Here is an 18653-nt window from a genome sequence, read left to right on the forward strand (position 1 = left end):
TGTAATTATTGTGTTTTGTTAATTTATTAGCAAAAATTCACTGTCAGTGGTTGACACAGGTTTCCTCACAATCTTCCCCTTCAACCCCTTCAACTCTGTTGGCTCCAACTTTATAAAGACACATGGTACATTAATTTTGGAACAAGTAGATTCAGAATATTATTGTTATACAGTGAGGAAAATATAAGCAAATGTAAAAAGAAATGTAAGCCACATTCTTAAGAAAGCTGAAAGGTCACATGACTCCATCTCTTCCTGCTGTCTCAAACTCAAAAAGCCAAAGACGAGTTCTTCCACTGCAAATGAAAGATAAGTGGAACCTACAGCAGCATCTTTCCCTCGATCTGAGAGGCACCATATTCATATTTGTTGACAAGTCTAACTGCTCCACCCACCTGATTTATTGAATTTGATCACAGTTTGATCACCTGTGGGTCATTAATGCAGCAATACATTTACTGGAGCTCCCTTGACATGCAGAAATCCTCAAGCCAAACATGTCATGTTTACTGCAGATTGGACAATGTATATGTGGAGCTAGAGAACAACCACTAATCATATGTCATGCTGCTGTATATCATGTGGAGACCACACCATATAAATTTCATGTAAATTGGATTATGTTTCTCATATAAGGCTGACTTCCTGTTGTCAGTAGGTGGCGCTATGACTATGACTCAATATGGGCGTGTATATGTCTTCAGGCCTGGACTCTTATCCAGTATGTGAAAAGCTAGAATACATGTGAGATGACTGGGAGAAGCCAGCTTGCCTGCTGTTACTGTAACATTTGTGAGGGTGGCAGCAGAGGACCATTTATATCATGATATTTATGCCCTTGTAAAAAAAACTATTTTATAATTTACGGGTTGGAGCTGCTACTTACTTGTAATCTGTAACTCCAGGATGTTGTACCACCTTTTTGCATTCTTCAGGGGTTGAAAACAGCAGAGCACTGATTTTGTTTGTTTTTTTCTGATGAGATTTGTTTCTATTTCAGCCAGTTTCCTATCATTTCACACTGTGACATCATGTTGGGAGTGGTTACAGTTTTAATAGCGCACAATTTTGACCACACGCTTATGCGATGGTCGATGTGATCGGAGGTGAAACAGGCTTGAAACTTTAATCTGTAATCTGAAAATAATTTTCAGGTTTTTTTCTCATTTATTTTTTTCATTCTAATCTTACAAGTTGTAGTCTATGAAGAAAATAATTCAGTTCATTTGTTTTCATTTTTATAGTAACATATTTTATCAAAAATTTAAAATGTTGAGGAATTTGATCAAAAATAGAGTAACATCCCTTTAAAACAGCATATGCACTGTATAGCTTATACTGAAGCCTTGGGCCACATAATTGGTCAAAGGAATGCCTGAAAGATCATTTTCATAATAGTACATTTCTCTTTTCTTTCTTGGGGTTGCAATTTGGAATTCTTGTATTTTATACACACTTTTTGTATAGATTTCCCCCTTTTCTTCTTCCTATCTTAGATTTTGTCTTTCTTGTTACTTGTGCCCTTCTGTTTCTCTCCTTCTTGTGCTCCTGTACCACTGTACTACATATGAAGAATTGTATTAGCACCAAAGTGTGTCTTAATCACCTTCCTGACTGAAATCGTCTCTTTTTTTTCTGTTTTTTTTTTTTTTTTTTTTTGTATGTAATAAATAATTTTTCACAAAAATTAAGGTGGGTAATATAAAGAACAAAAATCTTTATGTAGACATCCTAATATTTACTACTTACTATATTTACTGTCTTTATCATTTTAGTTGATCTTATTTGCATGACTTACCAGTAAGTCTTCACAGAGATTCTGTTATGGCATGCTCTTTCACTTTGACCCTTGGGTCACTAGGGGGCAGTGCAATGCAATATGGGGAGGAAGTGGCCTGAATCTTTTTATACATACTCTCCATTAGATATGATGACTTACAAAAGATACATTACAGTTTTTTTACGATTGCTTACACACTAAAATTAACTAACACAGTTAGTGAAGGAGCAAAACATCAGCTCAGATCTGCACAACTATAAGTACGTTCTCAGCTTCACACTTTTTGCAAAACACTAAACACACTTCTCCACATTACACAGAAATCTAACATGATGTCACTACTTTGCCATTTCAAGGCATTGCCTTTCAAAATACCACACCTATAAACCAACTGATTAAACATGGCCGTCAAGTGTACAGAAACTGAGGTGCTTAAGTGTAAACTCACCAATCAGGGGTAAGCTTTATAAAAAGGCATCAGGTGAGTGTACCTGTCTTCAACAAAAATGGAAGGCAACATTGCAATAAGAGGAAGAGGAGGAGGGAGAGTGAGGATGAGAGGGGGGAGCTCGCAGAGGAAGAGGGGTAGGGAGAGGAAGAGGTAGAGGTAGACCTGGAGGAAGACAATGACAGAGGCCGGACAGATAGTTCAGCCCATCCTCAGCAGATATACTGTTGCAACAGTTATTTGGACATTTCGACAAGAGCACAGGTGAAAAACAACTTTTCTCTACCTTCTAAAGTAAAATCAGTACAATTCACTGCATTCCATGTTTGAAACAATGCCTTGTACACTGTCCTATGACATTTTACATGTAATTTGATTGGTCTACATAGGATTGAGTGTCTAGAACATCAAGGATGAAGGGGACCATATTCTCAGAGGAACAAGAGAGAGCTATTGTAAACATGGTTTTGGCCAATAATGCGATACGCCTCAGAGAAATTCAAACAAACATCCTCAGTGACCACACATTCTATTTGGAATATGTTCTGTTCTGATTTTCAGTGCAAAATGCAACCTTTGGAAATGCATAGATGTATTGACTGATGTTACAATGTGGAGAGAAATGAATAATAATTACAATAAAGTCTCTGAAGCCATAAGAAAATAGAACCTCCCTTTTCCCAACAGACACAGACTCACCACCAGTCTTGATTTCATCGGTGTGCAGTACTGGTCTTGTGTGTTGTGTTTGGTCGATATATTCATGTACTTTAATAATATCTCTGAAAAAATCAAACTCAAAAAATCAAAGTGAGACTATATCATTAGAAAAGTAGAAATGTTAGAAGTAGAGATGTTTCAGGTTGAGCACAGCAGTTTGTAAGTGGTTCAAACAATCAGTTCATATGAACCATGTGTGATCCATACTGTGACAAAATGGGGTTTTTATGAATTATTACATAGTTTTGAATGAAGTGTTTCATTTTGCAAAAGATATGAGGTGTTCTGCTACTTGTATGTGTGGTTGCATGAATTGTGATTAGTGTTTTGACAAAATGAACTCTGTTTTCAAAATCATGCTTAAGCAATCATAAAAAACTGTAATCCACAATGATCCAGCTCTTTCCTAAGGGTCTGGGCCCGACCCAAGGCAGGGGTGATTCGTGATGCTTATTACTTCAAACAGGAAACAGGAAAACTTGGAACCAGACAGCCCTCTGACCATCTGATTATTACATATTTATTTGAGGTTTTCTCTTTAATTTTCTCTTGCACAATATCAACACACAAACATGAACACTACTTACCTGTGCTGATCAGACAGTATGTCAGCCAAATTGTTATTATATTGCAGAAGTGTGGACTCAAGTGGACATAAGACAATTGAGTCAGCCTTGAGTCATGAATCCGATGACTTAAGAGTTGACTTGACGAAATGCAACATCATTTGCAACTGGATTTTGGCACCAGTGGCTGATGACGACACCTGGACTTTAGCCTTCTGACTTGGAATGAGTTATAAAAAAGAATGTCACCTATACTTTGAATCAAGTGGACAGTAGCCATGTCGCAGAGCAGGAGGTAAAGTTGTGTTTGTCATTGTAGACCAGCAGACTGAAAAAACAGACAAACATACAAAAGCACACGCATATCTTTAACATAATGTACCTTTAAAATATTTTTTAAAACCCACTGACTCTTTATAGGTATGATTAGAAAAAATAATTTGCTACCATTAATCAGACTGACTCATGATGACTCATGATATTTGTACCTGTGCACAGGTGCTGACATGAGCTACCACCGTTCTTACTCACACCTATTTCTGAAGACTAGTGATAACAAGACCGTGACTCATGACATGAACTCAGGAGAGAAGTTTCTGGATTTACGGCTCACTTGTTTGCAATGTTATTAGATTATATTGAATGTTTCTAATAAAGTAATTTGTTCACACTAATACATACTTTTAGGGACCACGGGCCAATAGAGTGTCAATCTGGGATAAACAGCAGTGAAGCTGGTATGGTAAACTCATTTACTCAGCAGATGTGTCAAGCTCGTCATGTCTTTAAAAATAAAAGCATCACTGTTAAGCAGAAGTGAATCGCACAGAATGCACCTTAGTGTGGTTTATTTTGAAGTATTTGACCGGAAGCTGCGTATTATGTGTACCTTGACACAGAGCACTCGCTGACTCTTCTTTGCCACGTTTCACTAAATGACGTAATCTCTCTGAGGGCTTGACAGGTTGCTGTTTGCGGTAACGACACACTTACCGAGAGGGAGACATCCATACACATCCCCTGTTTATCCGCTGACGGGTTACGGCTAAAGAACGAGTTAACAGTCTCTTCTAAAAGACCAGGCATCTGTAAAATCAAGCCGCGCACTTTGTGTTACTACTGCCTCGGCTAACCAGCTGGCTAATGTTAGCTGTTTCCTGGTCGGAGTTGCAGCCATTTTGGATTTTTACTGAGCAGCAACCAGCCGGCCGTGTTTCTGGTTCTGGTTCAGTTTCTGGGAGCAGTGTTAGCTAGACAGCGCTGTTTATTTGCAGACACGGGACAAGAGACATTTCACGACACGGGATACCCTATACAACGAGTCAACAATGAATCCTGAATAGTAAGTATCATTATAAAGACCACTGTGTTAGATTCTCACCAGCTAGCTGAGGTTAGCCATGGGCTAACAGGTAAGTCAGCTATTGGCAAATAACTTAATATTAGCAGTTGAGCTAAGTTAGCAGCTAACGTCAGCTGACATTAGCCTCATGCCTGCCTGAGATAACTTGCTGTGAACATTTTCTCGGGATATTGGTGGTATGTTGGTGTTGAACAGAAATCAGTCGATAGCTGTGTTTTAATAAACTACGAAGCGTACATTCAGTCCTCTGAGGAACATTGTTAGCCAGCTGTTAGCCAGCTGTTGGGCAGCGGCACAGATGTAAATACAGGACAAAGGTGCCTTGCTGACTGCTAACGCTACCTGTATCCGTTATTGCGAGTCTGTCTTTGTGCGGAACTGTTAGTCTATTTATATTATCAGCGGTAGCAGCTAGAATTGACCTATTGAATTCATAAAATTATAATGGATACGACTTAACTACAATGGCTTCCTTCATCAGAAATGTTGATCGATGACATTTGTAACGTTTGGTTGGTGGTTATGGTTCAGTGTTGTGGGTTTATTTGATAGCCCACTGATATCCTCGCTACTGTCAGCAAACAGATACTGAAGCGGCAGTGACCCGTTGTTTACGGCCAGGTAACCGGTTTTACGCATTACCTGAAGTTGAGCATGACTCAGTTTTCAGTCATATTGTTGTCCTGTAGAGCTGAAGCAGCCCCTCCAGTCTCAGTCATGTGTAGGTCACATGCCACAGGACAAGCCCACGATTTCACCACAGCAGTGTTGAGCAATCACTTACTTTAGCTTTCTGTCTTTCTGTGGCTCTCCATTCATAAATTGATGAGTGGACTGTAGTTATGAGTACAATTTTCCCTGATTTGGCAAGCTGTTTCACAGTGTCATTCTTTAAGCTAAAAAATGATCTTGTCGTTAATCTATTATAGACATTGATATTTGATCCCCATATTCCTCTGTAGACTGTTAATCGTGTATTAATGATTCACCTTCTTGGTACAGACTAGATACCCCTAGGCGAGGTCCAAAACCTTCTTACTCCATGAGAGTCAATGGTAAAATGAAAAGGAGGCATCTTTATCCACATTACAGTTTAGAGCACAGTTCTTTACGCTGAATACCACACTTGAATTTGAAATGATGAGCAAGCAATTATGTGTCTGTATGCATTTCTAAATTGCACAGCTTGACTTTTGATCAGTGGCGTATTTGGGATACTGTGGTGAATAGTTACGAGCGTGATGGTAATTGGAATTTGCATGTAGGACTTTGTTCAGACTATAGGCAAATCAAATTTGTTTTTCAAATCAGATCTATAAGACAGACTATCTGTACTGTTATTTGCAAGTGATCATATTGGATTTGTGTGTCCAGACATCACCGACTTATCTGCATAGGTTGCTATGGTAACGTCATAGGCATCAGTAACCATGTACGCCGGTGATGCGGCTTTCCAACGTGGAAGCATGAGAAATGTGTTGAGTAGTGAGCCGTCAGCCTTGCACAGGGACAGCCATTGTCCCCAGTCATAGGCTTAACGAAGGGGGCATGACTGGAATCTATTACAATGAGAAGAAGAGGAACTGGAGACGGTTTAGGGAGGCAGGATAAGACTTCCCGGCTCAGCTGATGTGTGAGAATAAAGTTGCACATTACTGCTGTTCCTCTGCTGGTGATGCATATCAGTAGGGTTTTTTTTTGCCACATTGTGATTGTTAGTTATAATAGATTGACTGACACGAGTCATTCAGGTCAGGTTGCGTGTGTGAATAAGGTAGAATATTAAGTTTCCATGCTGGGATCTATTTGTAACCAGGACACCCGCATTCCATGTAAACAGGGAGTTGCACATTATTCTTCCACCATCACAAGAGGTCCTCACTCAGGACTTCACTCCCCGAGACCATAATTTGTAGGAGAAGTCCTAGAGATGGAGAGAAAAAAAGTGTTGTTTTAGGATTCTTTTATCAGAGTGTAGAGCTGCAGAGGATCAGTAGGAACAGTTAGACACAGAAAAAGGCTGAACACTTGACAAACCAAATATTAGACAGGCATAGTAACCTGTGTGTACATTGCGTCGATACTCTGTGTGTGTTTTTGGGAGGTTAAGTATTATCATTATATTGCCTAATTTGATATGGGTGTAAGTGAAGCAGGATGTAGTTTAGACCTGTTTGCAGGCTGTAGGCTGCTTATGCTTGCCTTGCTGCAAGATGTGTTTTAAGTGGGTCATTGGGTTGGTTCATCTGAATGTAATTCAGAATGCCCTGCCCTTAATATGGTAGTTGTCCTGTGCCTGAACAGTGCTCTCACAGAAGGAAAAGTGAGCAGCTCTCACAGTAGAATACAATGTCAGACTCTGTAATCCCAAACTTTCAGTCCCAGAAACAAAAAGCTTGGGCTTCCATGGCATCTCAACAACTGTGAATATGAAGCATATTAGACTGGTAATGGATTGAAAAGCATGCTGTCTGAGACATCATTTTTTGCTCAAAATCCCACACAGTTGTGTGACTCATGTTTAGACAATGTCAGAGGGTTTTTTTGTTGGTAACAATTTTGAAACAATCAGCAAATTAAATGAAGTTTAGTTCTTTTTTTCCTCTCTTGCTGACTCATCACAAAAAGAGTAGACAGGAAGTGGGCAACGCAACTGTTTATTGAAACAAAAACATTTAACAAATGTCCCATTCTGTATCCTAATATTGATAGTAGACATAACTAGCCCTTGTGTTTGGGTCTCTGGGAAGTACCTCAGGAGGAGCAAGGAGCTCTGATCCAGGAACCAAAACTGAAACTACTGTAGACCATGTGATTAAAAACCAAGGTGAATTCCTACTTAAACATGGATTAGACTAAACTGAGAACCGGAGCACATAGGTACAATATGTGGTCAAGAAAAGAGAACCTCTCCACTCTTCCTGCTCTGCTTCATGTGTCCAATCACATGATCTGCTGGCTTCCTGCATGTCCTTCTGAAAATATGGCTGAGCTCAGCAGTGTTCATTGTCCTGACGGTTTCTTTTTCTTGTAAAATGCGAACCTTTCACCCATGATGCCAAATGATGTAATGACACTATCAGACACTACGACCCATCAGCATATTTGTGTCTAACTGAAATGGACATTAGATCAAAGAACTAGAAGGTTTTAGACTGAAGTGGACCCATCACTGACTTGTGTGTTCTCAGGCTGTCACTATGGCAGCTATTTATGAAGTCAAATGGGTAATCTATTACTTTGCTAACCTATACCCTTACCTTGCAGTGACTATTTATTCAAGCTGCTCCTGATTGGTGACTCTGGTGTTGGAAAGTCTTGCCTTCTTCTCCGATTTGCAGTAAGTTTCCCCAAAATGTATGATGTTATAGTCTATGTATGTGTTGTTTGTGTTGTGTAACAGGCTTGAATGTGTAGTTCTGTACAAATGCAAGAATGTTAATAAAAAAAACCATCTCTATCTTCCCTCTAAGCAGGCAGCAGTCACTATTCAACAGTATATTTTCACTATCTTAACTGGGTTTATTATTACCTGAATAAGAAACCATTCAAGTTATTGTTCACAGGATATGATGCTCACATGAGCAAACTGTAACACATTCATTCACCTGTTGGTATACTATTGAAACCTCCGGTCTATTTTCCACTAGTGTTAGTAATGACTGATGGTGCTGTTCATGTGTGTGCACAGTGAAGCAGGAAGTGAACAGGATGTGTGAGCCGTCTAACTCTGACTCTGTTTCTCTCTCCAGGATGACACATACACAGAAAGTTACATTAGCACTATTGGTGTGGACTTCAAAATACGAACCATAGAACTAGATGGAAAGACCATTAAACTTCAGATTGTAAGTAACTTCTGGTTTCAGTTTTGCTTTTAAGTTCTTTCATATTAGTGCCCTTCAGTAACTTTGGCTCACCCAGAATGCCACATTTACAGGGAAGGAGAACATATTTTCCCTTCTAAACATTAAGGGATCAGTCTGGTGATATTCTATAGTTTTCTTATTATCAACTAATCCCAGGAAGAAACCAAACCAAACCTTAATCAGTATGTGGCTGTCATCTCCAAGCCCAAAATATGTAAATCTTGTGTTCATGGTGAGGAAGGAACATGTCATTGATGTGTGTTTAGACAACAGTGGAGCTCTATGGCACAGAGGAATGAGATATATCTGGCTTTGATACACACACAATACTTGTTGTCAGATTAATTCATTGTTGGTTTGAGTCATTAAGGATTTGTTGACAATAACAAAAACATAGAATATCACCAGACGTCTCCTTTGGAACAAAAAGGAATGAGCATGTAAAGAGAGTAGACACATGTGATGAACTATGAATGCTGCTGTTGTTATTGTGGCTCTCGGTGGAGAATTTGAACATCCCAGGAGACTTTTAGACTCTCACAAGAATAAAATTGTGTTAGGAAGCACTTAATACTTGAATTGTGTTTGTCCAATGGTCAAATTTAAAGATATTTAATATCAAAGAGTGTTTCTTTTGTCTTCCCCAATGTAAGCACACAGCAAGTCATCACCTCCCTCTTTTTTTCCTTTGACAGTGGGATACAGCGGGTCAGGAGAGGTTTCGTACAATCACGTCCAGCTACTACAGAGGTGCTCATGGTATCATCGTAGTGTACGACGTCACAGACCAGGTCAGTGTAACAACACACCATCTCCTGACCATTCAAACTCTGTGTTTAATACATTTCTACACTAGCAGATGAGATTTTGTCATGGGAACCTCATATGGGAAGACATGGTCATTTGTTTATTGAACTAGGTTGAACTTCCTACCATCTAAATTGGGTTTGACATTGAAATTCAGTGTAACAAACCATTCCTGGGTTTGTTTAGGGCTCCCTGGATACCTGTTGAATAGTTTAGCAGCCCTCAGAGAAGAGGATTCTACTTGTTGTTTTCACTTATAGCTGGGCGGGGTGGAGTACAGAGTTAGACAGCAATTAGGGATGTCAGTTTCGGTTACTTTCCATAGACCGACACCCAATAACTGGTAACTAACCAGTTCATTGTTAAGAGAGTTGTGATGTAGCTTTTTTTTGGGAGAGCTGTCTAGCATTTGGTGGTCAGAACTAGCTTGACTGCCCTGCTTGGCTTGACTTTTAGCTCATCCTTCTTCAAAGTGTTTTCAATGTGTTTAGTCACAAAAGCTCTCGATGGCATAATTTACTCAGGCTTGAGTTACCGAACTAGCTCTTTCAATCCTTCACCCTCTACCTCACTGATTGGCAGGATATGGGTCTCAATCATTCAGCACACCAACTGGGTTATGGCCTAATAACAAAGTAACACCTACGTTGTTAATACAGATACGCCGTGACGTCTTTCAGAGCACACAAACACAGTAAACACACCTGTTACCTGCCTCCATTGCTGTTAAACCGGAGACACTGCAGCTACACCTTATTTTTATACAGTCTATTGACTACACACTGCAAAGCATGGCTATGCTAATGATGCTAGTCATGCTAACTAGCTGCTTGCTGCCATGCAGGCTGGTAAAATGGATCTGTCACATCTCTTTGTATCTGCGGGTTGGTGCTCCTGTCAGTATTGGAGCTTCTGTTTGAAAGGCTTCAGTCTGGAAATGTGTGTTTTTAAAACTTATTTCGGGGCTGTGCTCACTCTCAGTCCCACAAGGTACCAAAATTTGGCACCGATTGAACATGAAGTAACAAGTTTGGTACCCAACCCTGGTATGCATGCGTAACCAGTCAAAAATATTCTAAGTGGTTAACCGTTGACATCCCTAACTGCAATAATAAGTGTTTAAGACCTTACTCAAATCACTGCTGTCTGGTCTGTGATGAGGAGAAATCAGTCTGTCCTCCACTAATGGAAGAATGAAACTCTCACTGAATGACTCTGAATGCGGGTCAAACAGATTTGATTCAGGGGTAAACAACAAAAAATGTTCATGTTTTAGATGGCTGAAACATTATCTACTGTTAGCATCTATTGTGTGGTTTATATTTGGCCAGGAATACATCTGTTTTTAAGGTTGGCCTCTAGCTTCCATCTTTTAGGTTTTCACAAAAATGCATCTGGTTTCCAGTAGCTGGATGTTGCTTGGCACCAGGAGATTGTTTAATAAGTGGTGGTGGTGAAATGAGAGGTGGGTCTTCCTGGAAGCAGTGTTGGTAATGAAAAAGTTCAGTTAAAACAGCAGTCTAAACAGTTCCACGTTTTGTTCTTCAGGCTCTGTGCTTCAGCACATGATGTAAATAAAGTCATGGATACTACATGAAAGTGCCAAGTCTCAGATTTCATTTGAGCAGGTGGTTTAATATAGAAAGACTGTGTGGGAGATATAATATTTTTAAAACATAGTGCCTAGGGCTTCAAAAGTAATTGGACACTTGGTTACTAAATGTTTGTTGGGTAGCTGTGTGTCGTTCCAACATCAGTTCAGCATAAAAGAGCTGAAACGTGGCTCAGAGATGATTGAAAGTTGCCATTTAGATTGAGGTGGAGTTGTCTGTCAATATGAGGAGTAAAGAAGTGACCATGCACGTGAAGAAGATAATAATGAGGCTAAAAAAAAAAAAAGCTCAAATCTATCAGAGATATCAAAGGTACTTGGTTTGCCAAAATCATCAGGTGGGTTTGTTTTAAAAATGCAAGTGAACACAGGAAAACTAGAAAAAGGCAAACAAGCTGGTAGACCGAGGAGTCTTGTGGATGATCAGAAGATGATTTGCATGGTGAAGAAAAAACGCCTTTTGTGATTACACAGCAAGTCAGGAATGGTTTGGACATGATAAGCAGGAGTCTCTGGGAACACTTCATCGCTGCTGAACTTGACTCTCAGTTGATACTTGTCTCAGTAGGCAGATTTTCACCTGTGATGTTGACTAGTTGCAATTGTAAAGCAGGTATTTTCATCCACTCTGCTTTTATAGTTGATGAAAACAGTGATTTTTCTGCTGTGGAACTTTTCCCACATCCTGACATGATTGCCTTGTCTAATACAAGTCTTCATGTAGGATCGATCGCTCCTTCATTACATATTGGAAGCACTGTAAAACGTTCCTGCATCCCTTCATCTATCCACTTCACCTGTGCATGGTTCCAGCTCACAAACCAGAACCAAACATTAAGCTGCTGTGTAGTGTAGTTTTTTTTTACAGGAGTTGCTAAAAGTGTTGTGTTTAATGTTTAAAAAATGTGAACTTAGCTCACTGGCACTGTCAGCGAGTCTTGAGGTTGTTTCACAGTGAGGACCTACCACTGCTGCACATTTGTTGTGTTGAGCTGGTATCAACAGTAACTTAATGCAGCAACATTAGCTTACTGCAACAAATGAATAGAGCAGAATAGAAAAGACTGGGGCTGTTTGAGCGACAGAATGACTTTCAATAAATAGTGTGGCGGGCTGATAGAAGTCGCATTAGCATAAATATACAGCCGCCTTGAATGAGTGTGTGTGAAAGCTGCTGCTGTAGTAGATCTTTAACCTCCTCTGCTAATGTTTGTCTGCTTCCTGTCACAGGAGTCCTTCAACAATGTCAAACAGTGGCTACAGGAGATTGACCGCTACGCCAGTGAAAATGTCAACAAGCTATTGGTTGGGAACAAGTGTGACCTGACAACAAAGAAGGTGGTGGATTACACAACAGCAAAGGTAAGGCTCCCAGGCACATAACGTGTTGATTATAACCTTTTTATGCTTTTAACAGTTTTTGTATTTGAATTCTTTCCTTATTTTCTTTTGCTGTATCCAATTTACTGGTTGGGAGTCAGTAGCTTTTCATTAGTACAACAATAAAGAGATATGGGAGATAACTGACAGATGACTTATTTAAGATGTGTTACTCAAAAAAACCTTCTTCTTAGTGTGATAAACTCAGATAGGTCTCTCTCTAGAGGGCGCCTTTGTAGGGAAACCTGCAGCACAGAGAGAAGTGCAAACCATGCCTATTTTGACACCTCCACATCTGATTGTCTGTTTTGGAAAGTAATCACAATTGTGGGATGCTGCCCCCCCCCCCCAATTCAGATGTGAGAAAATGGTTTTCAGATGCTGATAGAGAGTATGAGAAGCATTTAGTTTGAAGCAGACTGAGGCCTTTACACACCTCCAGCATGTACTGACACACAGAATCCAGGACTCAGGTTACACTCTGAACTTATTCCTCACATTTACACTACAGTACATCCTGTGTTTTTCTCTGCTGTCCCCTTTAATGTCTTGTAATGCTTAGTGTTTCTCTGCCATTTCATGCCCTGTCGCTCAGCACTAGCAAAAACAAAAAAATATGCCTAAACACGGCCATCTCTCCTTACATTGTGTCCAGGAGTTTGCAGACTCTCTGGGTATCCCATTCTTGGAAACTAGCGCCAAGAACGCCACCAATGTGGAGCAGGCCTTCATGACCATGGCTGCTGAAATAAAGAAGAGGATGGGCCCCGGGGCCACAGCCGGCGGAGGGGAGAAACCCAACGTGAAGCTGACCCCTGGCACTACTGTCAAGCCTTCATCAGGAGGATGCTGCTGAGAGAGAGAGAGAGAAGCCACTTCCACTTTGACCCTCCCTCCCTGCCTCCCCCCCCCCCCTCTGCAGGCCTGTCAGCCCGGCCGCCACCCTCCTCTAAACTCCACTGTGTCCCAGCAAAGGCCCACCACAACCAGACAGGACAGGGAAGACATGAGTCACAACGTGTGTATGTGAGAACAAGATGAAGTTGCCTGTATTTGTACTGTACATAATGTAGCCGCACTACCAAAAACAAATAAAGCATCCTTCTTGTCATACTGTCCTGTTATTGATGACAAATTCTACAGATAGGTGATCATTCGACCCGGCCCTGACTCCTCCCCCATCACCTCCCATCTCAGACCTCTCAGAGACTAATCTTTTATTTGGCCCTCTGAATGCAGATTCATGAGAACGGTCTGTGTGTGTGTGTGTGTGTGTGTGTGTGTATGTGTGTGTGTATGTGTGTGTTTCTCTGCATTCCTACAGCAGGGTTGGTAATTGAATTTGTTTCATTAAGGTTTCTGTTTGTACGGATCTTTTCTGTCGTTTCTCTTTTCCTTCAATGATTTCTGTTGCTGTTTATATCAGCATGTGTCTGTCGCTCTGTCCCCATTTCAAGGTGTGTTTTTATTTTCTGCACAGCAGTGTGTCTCACTGTCCAGCATCTTAAGTCTAGTGCAACAGTATATGTACATAAGCATTATGTATATATATATAAGTAAAATCTGATTTGCCAGTTCTGTAGTGCTCAATACATTCTTGGGATAGTCTTGACTCTTTATCTCTGCATTAAATTTGTGGCTGAAGACAACTGTAAGTTTGTTGCTCAACATGTAACACTTCAACTGAAAATAAATATTGTACTACCAGACTGTATGAAATGGAAAGACCTGTCTGCGATTCTTGGTGAGATGTGTAGAAAAGCTGTTTTAATTATTTATTCTACATTCATTTGGCAAATCTACTGCCAGTTACATAGGGTCTGTTTGCAAATTGCTGTGTAATCTCAGTACAGAATTGCATATATAAAATACAATGTTCTTTTGTTTTCATAATAAAGGCAACTGAATTCAGTTTGAAAGGAACTCTGGGACCAGTGTTTGCTGTATGGATAAGAATGTCAGAACAGTGCTCCATTGTACAGCTCAACTATGTGAAGGTCAGGTCACAACACAGCGGCTATAGATGTGTGTATGTGTGCATACGTTAGCTCGTTAACCTCAATCCTAAACTGCTAGTGTGCAGCCTAGTTTCTACTGAACACAAGTCAGCAGAATTACTCAGGAAATCCCTTAAAGTTCCAGTTGAATGTCAGGAGAAAGCGTCTGAGTCAGCACTTCTCTAAAACATGACATCCTAAATGCTGCATGAGACATGTCAGTGGATATAACACTGAGCAGACTTCCCAGAAACCTTCACAAGTGTGGTTCCTCCAGAGTTACTGTCTACAGAGAAAATCCCAGTCAGTGAAACCTGGACTGATACCTGCATTTAGGATAGACCTTTAGTAAAATTGAAAGTGCATTTCATACTCAAAGTCATGTAATTGCTTGTTAATTTATAGGAGAAATAGATTGATTTTTAGCATCCTTTACTAAAGTAAAAATAGCAATATTACAAAAGTAATAGTACCCACAATGCAGCAGAATGGCCCCTGTCAGAGTGTTAAAAGATAATATCTTCCATTATTTGCTGATGTAGTAACATGTAAGCAGTATTTCGACGTATGTGCTGGAGGTGGAGCTACATTTTATATGCTGTTGGGAACCACCAACTCCAGCTGTCATAAAAATGTAGTGGAGTGGAAGTATAAAGTAGCATAAAGTAAAATACAAGAACTTGAGTGTATAAACTATACTATAGTACAGTAAATGTACTTACATTCCATCGGTAGTTAAAACAGAAAAGGGAAGAACAAAGTAAAAAGGTGAAAAGGGCAAGGCAGGAGCAATGGGAGAAAGGAGGTACAGAAGAGGAAAAGGAAAGAGGACGAAAGGAAGAAAGTGTGAGAGATAAAGAGGAGAAAGGACTAAAATAATGGGAAGGAAAAATAGATAAGGGAGCAAAGAATAGAATGGAAGAAAGAGGGAAATATGAAAGATGTGCAAAAGGACAAGAGATAGATGAAGGGAGGAAGAAAATGGGAGGGAAAAAGAAGAAGAAATTAGAGGAGTGTGTGATTCATCCCAAAAGAATCTGTCTGCAGCCTGCGAGACTATAAGTTACGCCCACTTCAAGTTACCCCCACTTCTTTCTTAAAGGTGTATGACCCTCTGAGGGCATCCTGCCTTTCACCTGTCTCTCATTGTTTTCTTTGATTTGTTCAAATCTATTTTAATTAGCTACAATGACGAAAAAAATACTTTGAAGGAAAAAGTAACTTTGAACAATAAAATATGATGTTCAATGTGCATTAAAAATGCAGAATTTGCATAAAGAATGAAGAGTAGAACTAATTATTGATAGATCAAAACAACCACAACATTAAATTGATACATTTTATAGTTTTTTTTTCCTTTATTCATGTGCAGAGGAGGTGATTGTTCATCAAATCATTAAACAAAGGGAAACAGGCTTAAAACAGTCATTTTCGTCCTCTTGTGTCCAGCTCACCAGCTGCCTAAAAGAGATGTGATGAGTTCATGATTGATCAATATAAATAATCTAGCTGGGCTTTTTTTTTATTTTTTTTTTTGGATCAAAATGTTGCTGTATGTCATTTTACTACATAGAGTACTGGTGAGTTTAGGTGTCTGCACTCCTAAAATTCTTCTCAGCAGGTGCAAAAGGAAAAAGGCCAAACTGTGCAGAGCGGTGTGCATAGAGCTCCTCCACGGCAGAGTGCCAAGTAAATGAAAGTGTTATTTGGCTTAAATGTCCAACTGTCATGGATATCTGGATGAGTCCTCTGTGGACAGCAGGGTACTTTTTACAATCAATAAAGAAGATAAATCTCCATGACTACCACAATTACACACTGAAGTTATTGGCTTTTGCAGTGTATACCTACTTGTGGGCTGTAATAATACATTTACTGCACATGAATGAGTGTACAATTTGTCAGTGTCAATATTGGCAATATTTAAAATGTATGACGAACATGCTCTTCCTGCAACGGCAAAATTATGCAGAGAAGCTCAGGAGAGTAATTAGCCAAAGTATATGTAAATGACTGTCAATGAGGCAAATGTAACCAACTACCATCAGAGAACAGAGTGAAATTTATCTTTATGATTAACTTGCTTGACCAACAGTATCTGCTTTATTCTCTTCAACTCCTTGAACTGATTTCCTTTTAAGTAGCTTCAAACACTATGAAAATGCCACATGTTGTGTTGTATAAAAAGGTCACATTCTGTGTCATGCTGGTTGCGGTCCCAAACTCCAACTTTAACTTATCAAAACCAGCTATAGAAAGAAAGAACCAAAGAACTGGCAGGAAACCAGGAGAACTGGTTCCAGGGTGGCACCAACACTTAGCTGGTCTAGAAGAAAGAACCGCTTACGTCAGGGCCTGAGGGCAGGATAATCGTGACCAACCAAAACCAGAATGCATTGCGTCTCTTCAGACTGTGCAGTGGTGGAGATTCTGAGTCATGTTGAGAGAGTTATGCTATTAATATGCTGCAATGTTTTTTCGAGATATGAAGGGGCTGCTGGCAGGTTACACTGTATTTGGTGACCCATCAGATTCTGTGTCAACCTGCCGTGTTGGAAGAAGTACTCAGATGCTTTGCTTAAGTAAAAGTAGCATTAAAATATATCACTCAGCCCAATTTTCTGCAAAATTAGTGTTTTTATTTTAGTACTTCAAGTAAATTTAGCTGGTAGCACTTCTATACTTTCTATACTTAAGTATGATTTTAAATGCAGGATTTTAAATTGTAATTAAGTATTTTTACATTGTTGTATTGGTAGGCTACTTTTACCTAAGTAACGGATCTGACTGCTTCTTCCAACACTGCAGGTCACAGAATCTGATGGGTAACCAAATACGGTGTAACACCAGCTGAGATGCCTGTCAGTCATGTGATAGCGGCAACCAGCATTACGGTGCTTTACCACCGCCTCCTATGTTGGGGTGTGAAGTGCTTGAAGTTGGTGTTAGAGAAGCCCATGAAGCCTTTCAGATTCCCCTTCAGTGTTATTCTCTTTAACAGAAATAACACACACACACACACACACACACACACACACACACACACACACACACACACACACCAACCCACAATGAATGTCTGGCCATTTGTCTGTCTCCCATAATTTTTTCAAAGACTTCACTGCATTTCCCTCCACATCCTCAAATCATTCTATTGTGTAATGAATACAATGATTCTCATACTGATCATTGATTTCTCTGACATCCTAACAAACTCTTGTCCTAAAAAGCCTGGAATCTCCTCTCATCACCCTGCTGCTGAGCGAGCATGGTCTGGATCTTCTCCAGCATGCTTGCTGCCTTTGCCCTAAACTTTAGTGCTTCTAGTCTGGTTACTGTCTTTCTCAACTCTGACGTGGCTTGGGGGAGGATCAGGTTCATTTCTTTACAGGGTGAGGCTAAGTGAGGATAGCTCCTCAAACATGTCTGAGAGAAAATGGCAGAATACACATAATAGTGCATTCTCCATTTCCGGCTTTACCTGTTAAGTAGTAAGTAAATAAAAACACAATAAAAGTGTTAGTTAAACTTTTATTCCTTGGCCACCCGTCAATTACTTGATTCTTAAAGTTCATTTGACTCTTGAACCTACTTTTTAAAACTAGTGGTATTAGATTTACTGTGTAAAACTGACCTTCTTTGCCTGCCCTTGAACTTCTGCTGTTGTTGATGCTACAGCCAGGTGCTCCATGCGCTGCAGAACAACGGAGTACTGGCCCTCGTCAGTGGCAAAGTCCTTGTCTTGTCCATGCCACAGGAACACTTTGTGGGCTCTGTGGACTGAGGGATCCAGCAGGTTCCCTTGACGCTAGACGGTGTGCAAATAACACCAAGCTCTTCTCCGAGACCATAAAGCTCTTGTTTGAATTTCCACTTAAGTGATGCGTCTTCCATGTCAGATCCAGAAGATCGTACGCAACAGACACCTTTGGCTCTTGGTCAGTACTGCCAGCTCTAGCCTGTGCAAGAAACATTTCCTTGGTATCTTCTAAACAATTCACTGTCTCTCTCTCTTGTGCCAGCAGAAAACAATGATTCTGTGGTAAGTATTTTCCACTCCAGCACAAACACACATGCACACACATGTTCATGTTCATTTAATGTGGTGTGT

General features: G+C 40.0%; 1 protein-coding gene and 1 long non-coding RNA gene across 2 annotated transcripts; one reads left to right on the plus strand and one right to left on the minus strand.

Moving 5' to 3' along the window:
- Positions 1–20: 20 nt before the first annotated feature.
- On the minus strand, positions 21–4275 carry LOC121912074. Its single transcript, XR_006100010.1, has 3 exons — positions 4196–4275; positions 3536–3842; positions 21–108 (listed from the first exon to the last, which is right to left on the minus strand). It is a non-coding gene; the product is annotated as an uncharacterized LOC121912074 (long non-coding RNA).
- A 154-nt stretch (positions 4276–4429) lies between these two features.
- On the plus strand, positions 4430–13656 carry LOC121912073 (ras-related protein ORAB-1-like). The gene is made up of 6 exons (XM_042434136.1): positions 4430–4856; positions 8145–8217; positions 8630–8725; positions 9442–9537; positions 12396–12527; positions 13201–13656. The coding sequence occupies exons 1-6, from the start codon at positions 4843–4845 to the stop codon at positions 13399–13401; spliced, it is 612 nt and encodes a 203-aa protein (XP_042290070.1). The 5' UTR covers positions 4430–4842; the 3' UTR covers positions 13402–13656.
- The last annotated feature ends 4997 nt before the right edge of the window (positions 13657–18653 follow it).

The sequence above is a fragment of the Thunnus maccoyii genome, chromosome 14 (genome assembly GCF_910596095.1).
Source record: "Thunnus maccoyii chromosome 14, fThuMac1.1, whole genome shotgun sequence".
Taxonomy (NCBI): Eukaryota; Metazoa; Chordata; class Actinopteri; order Scombriformes; family Scombridae; genus Thunnus; species Thunnus maccoyii.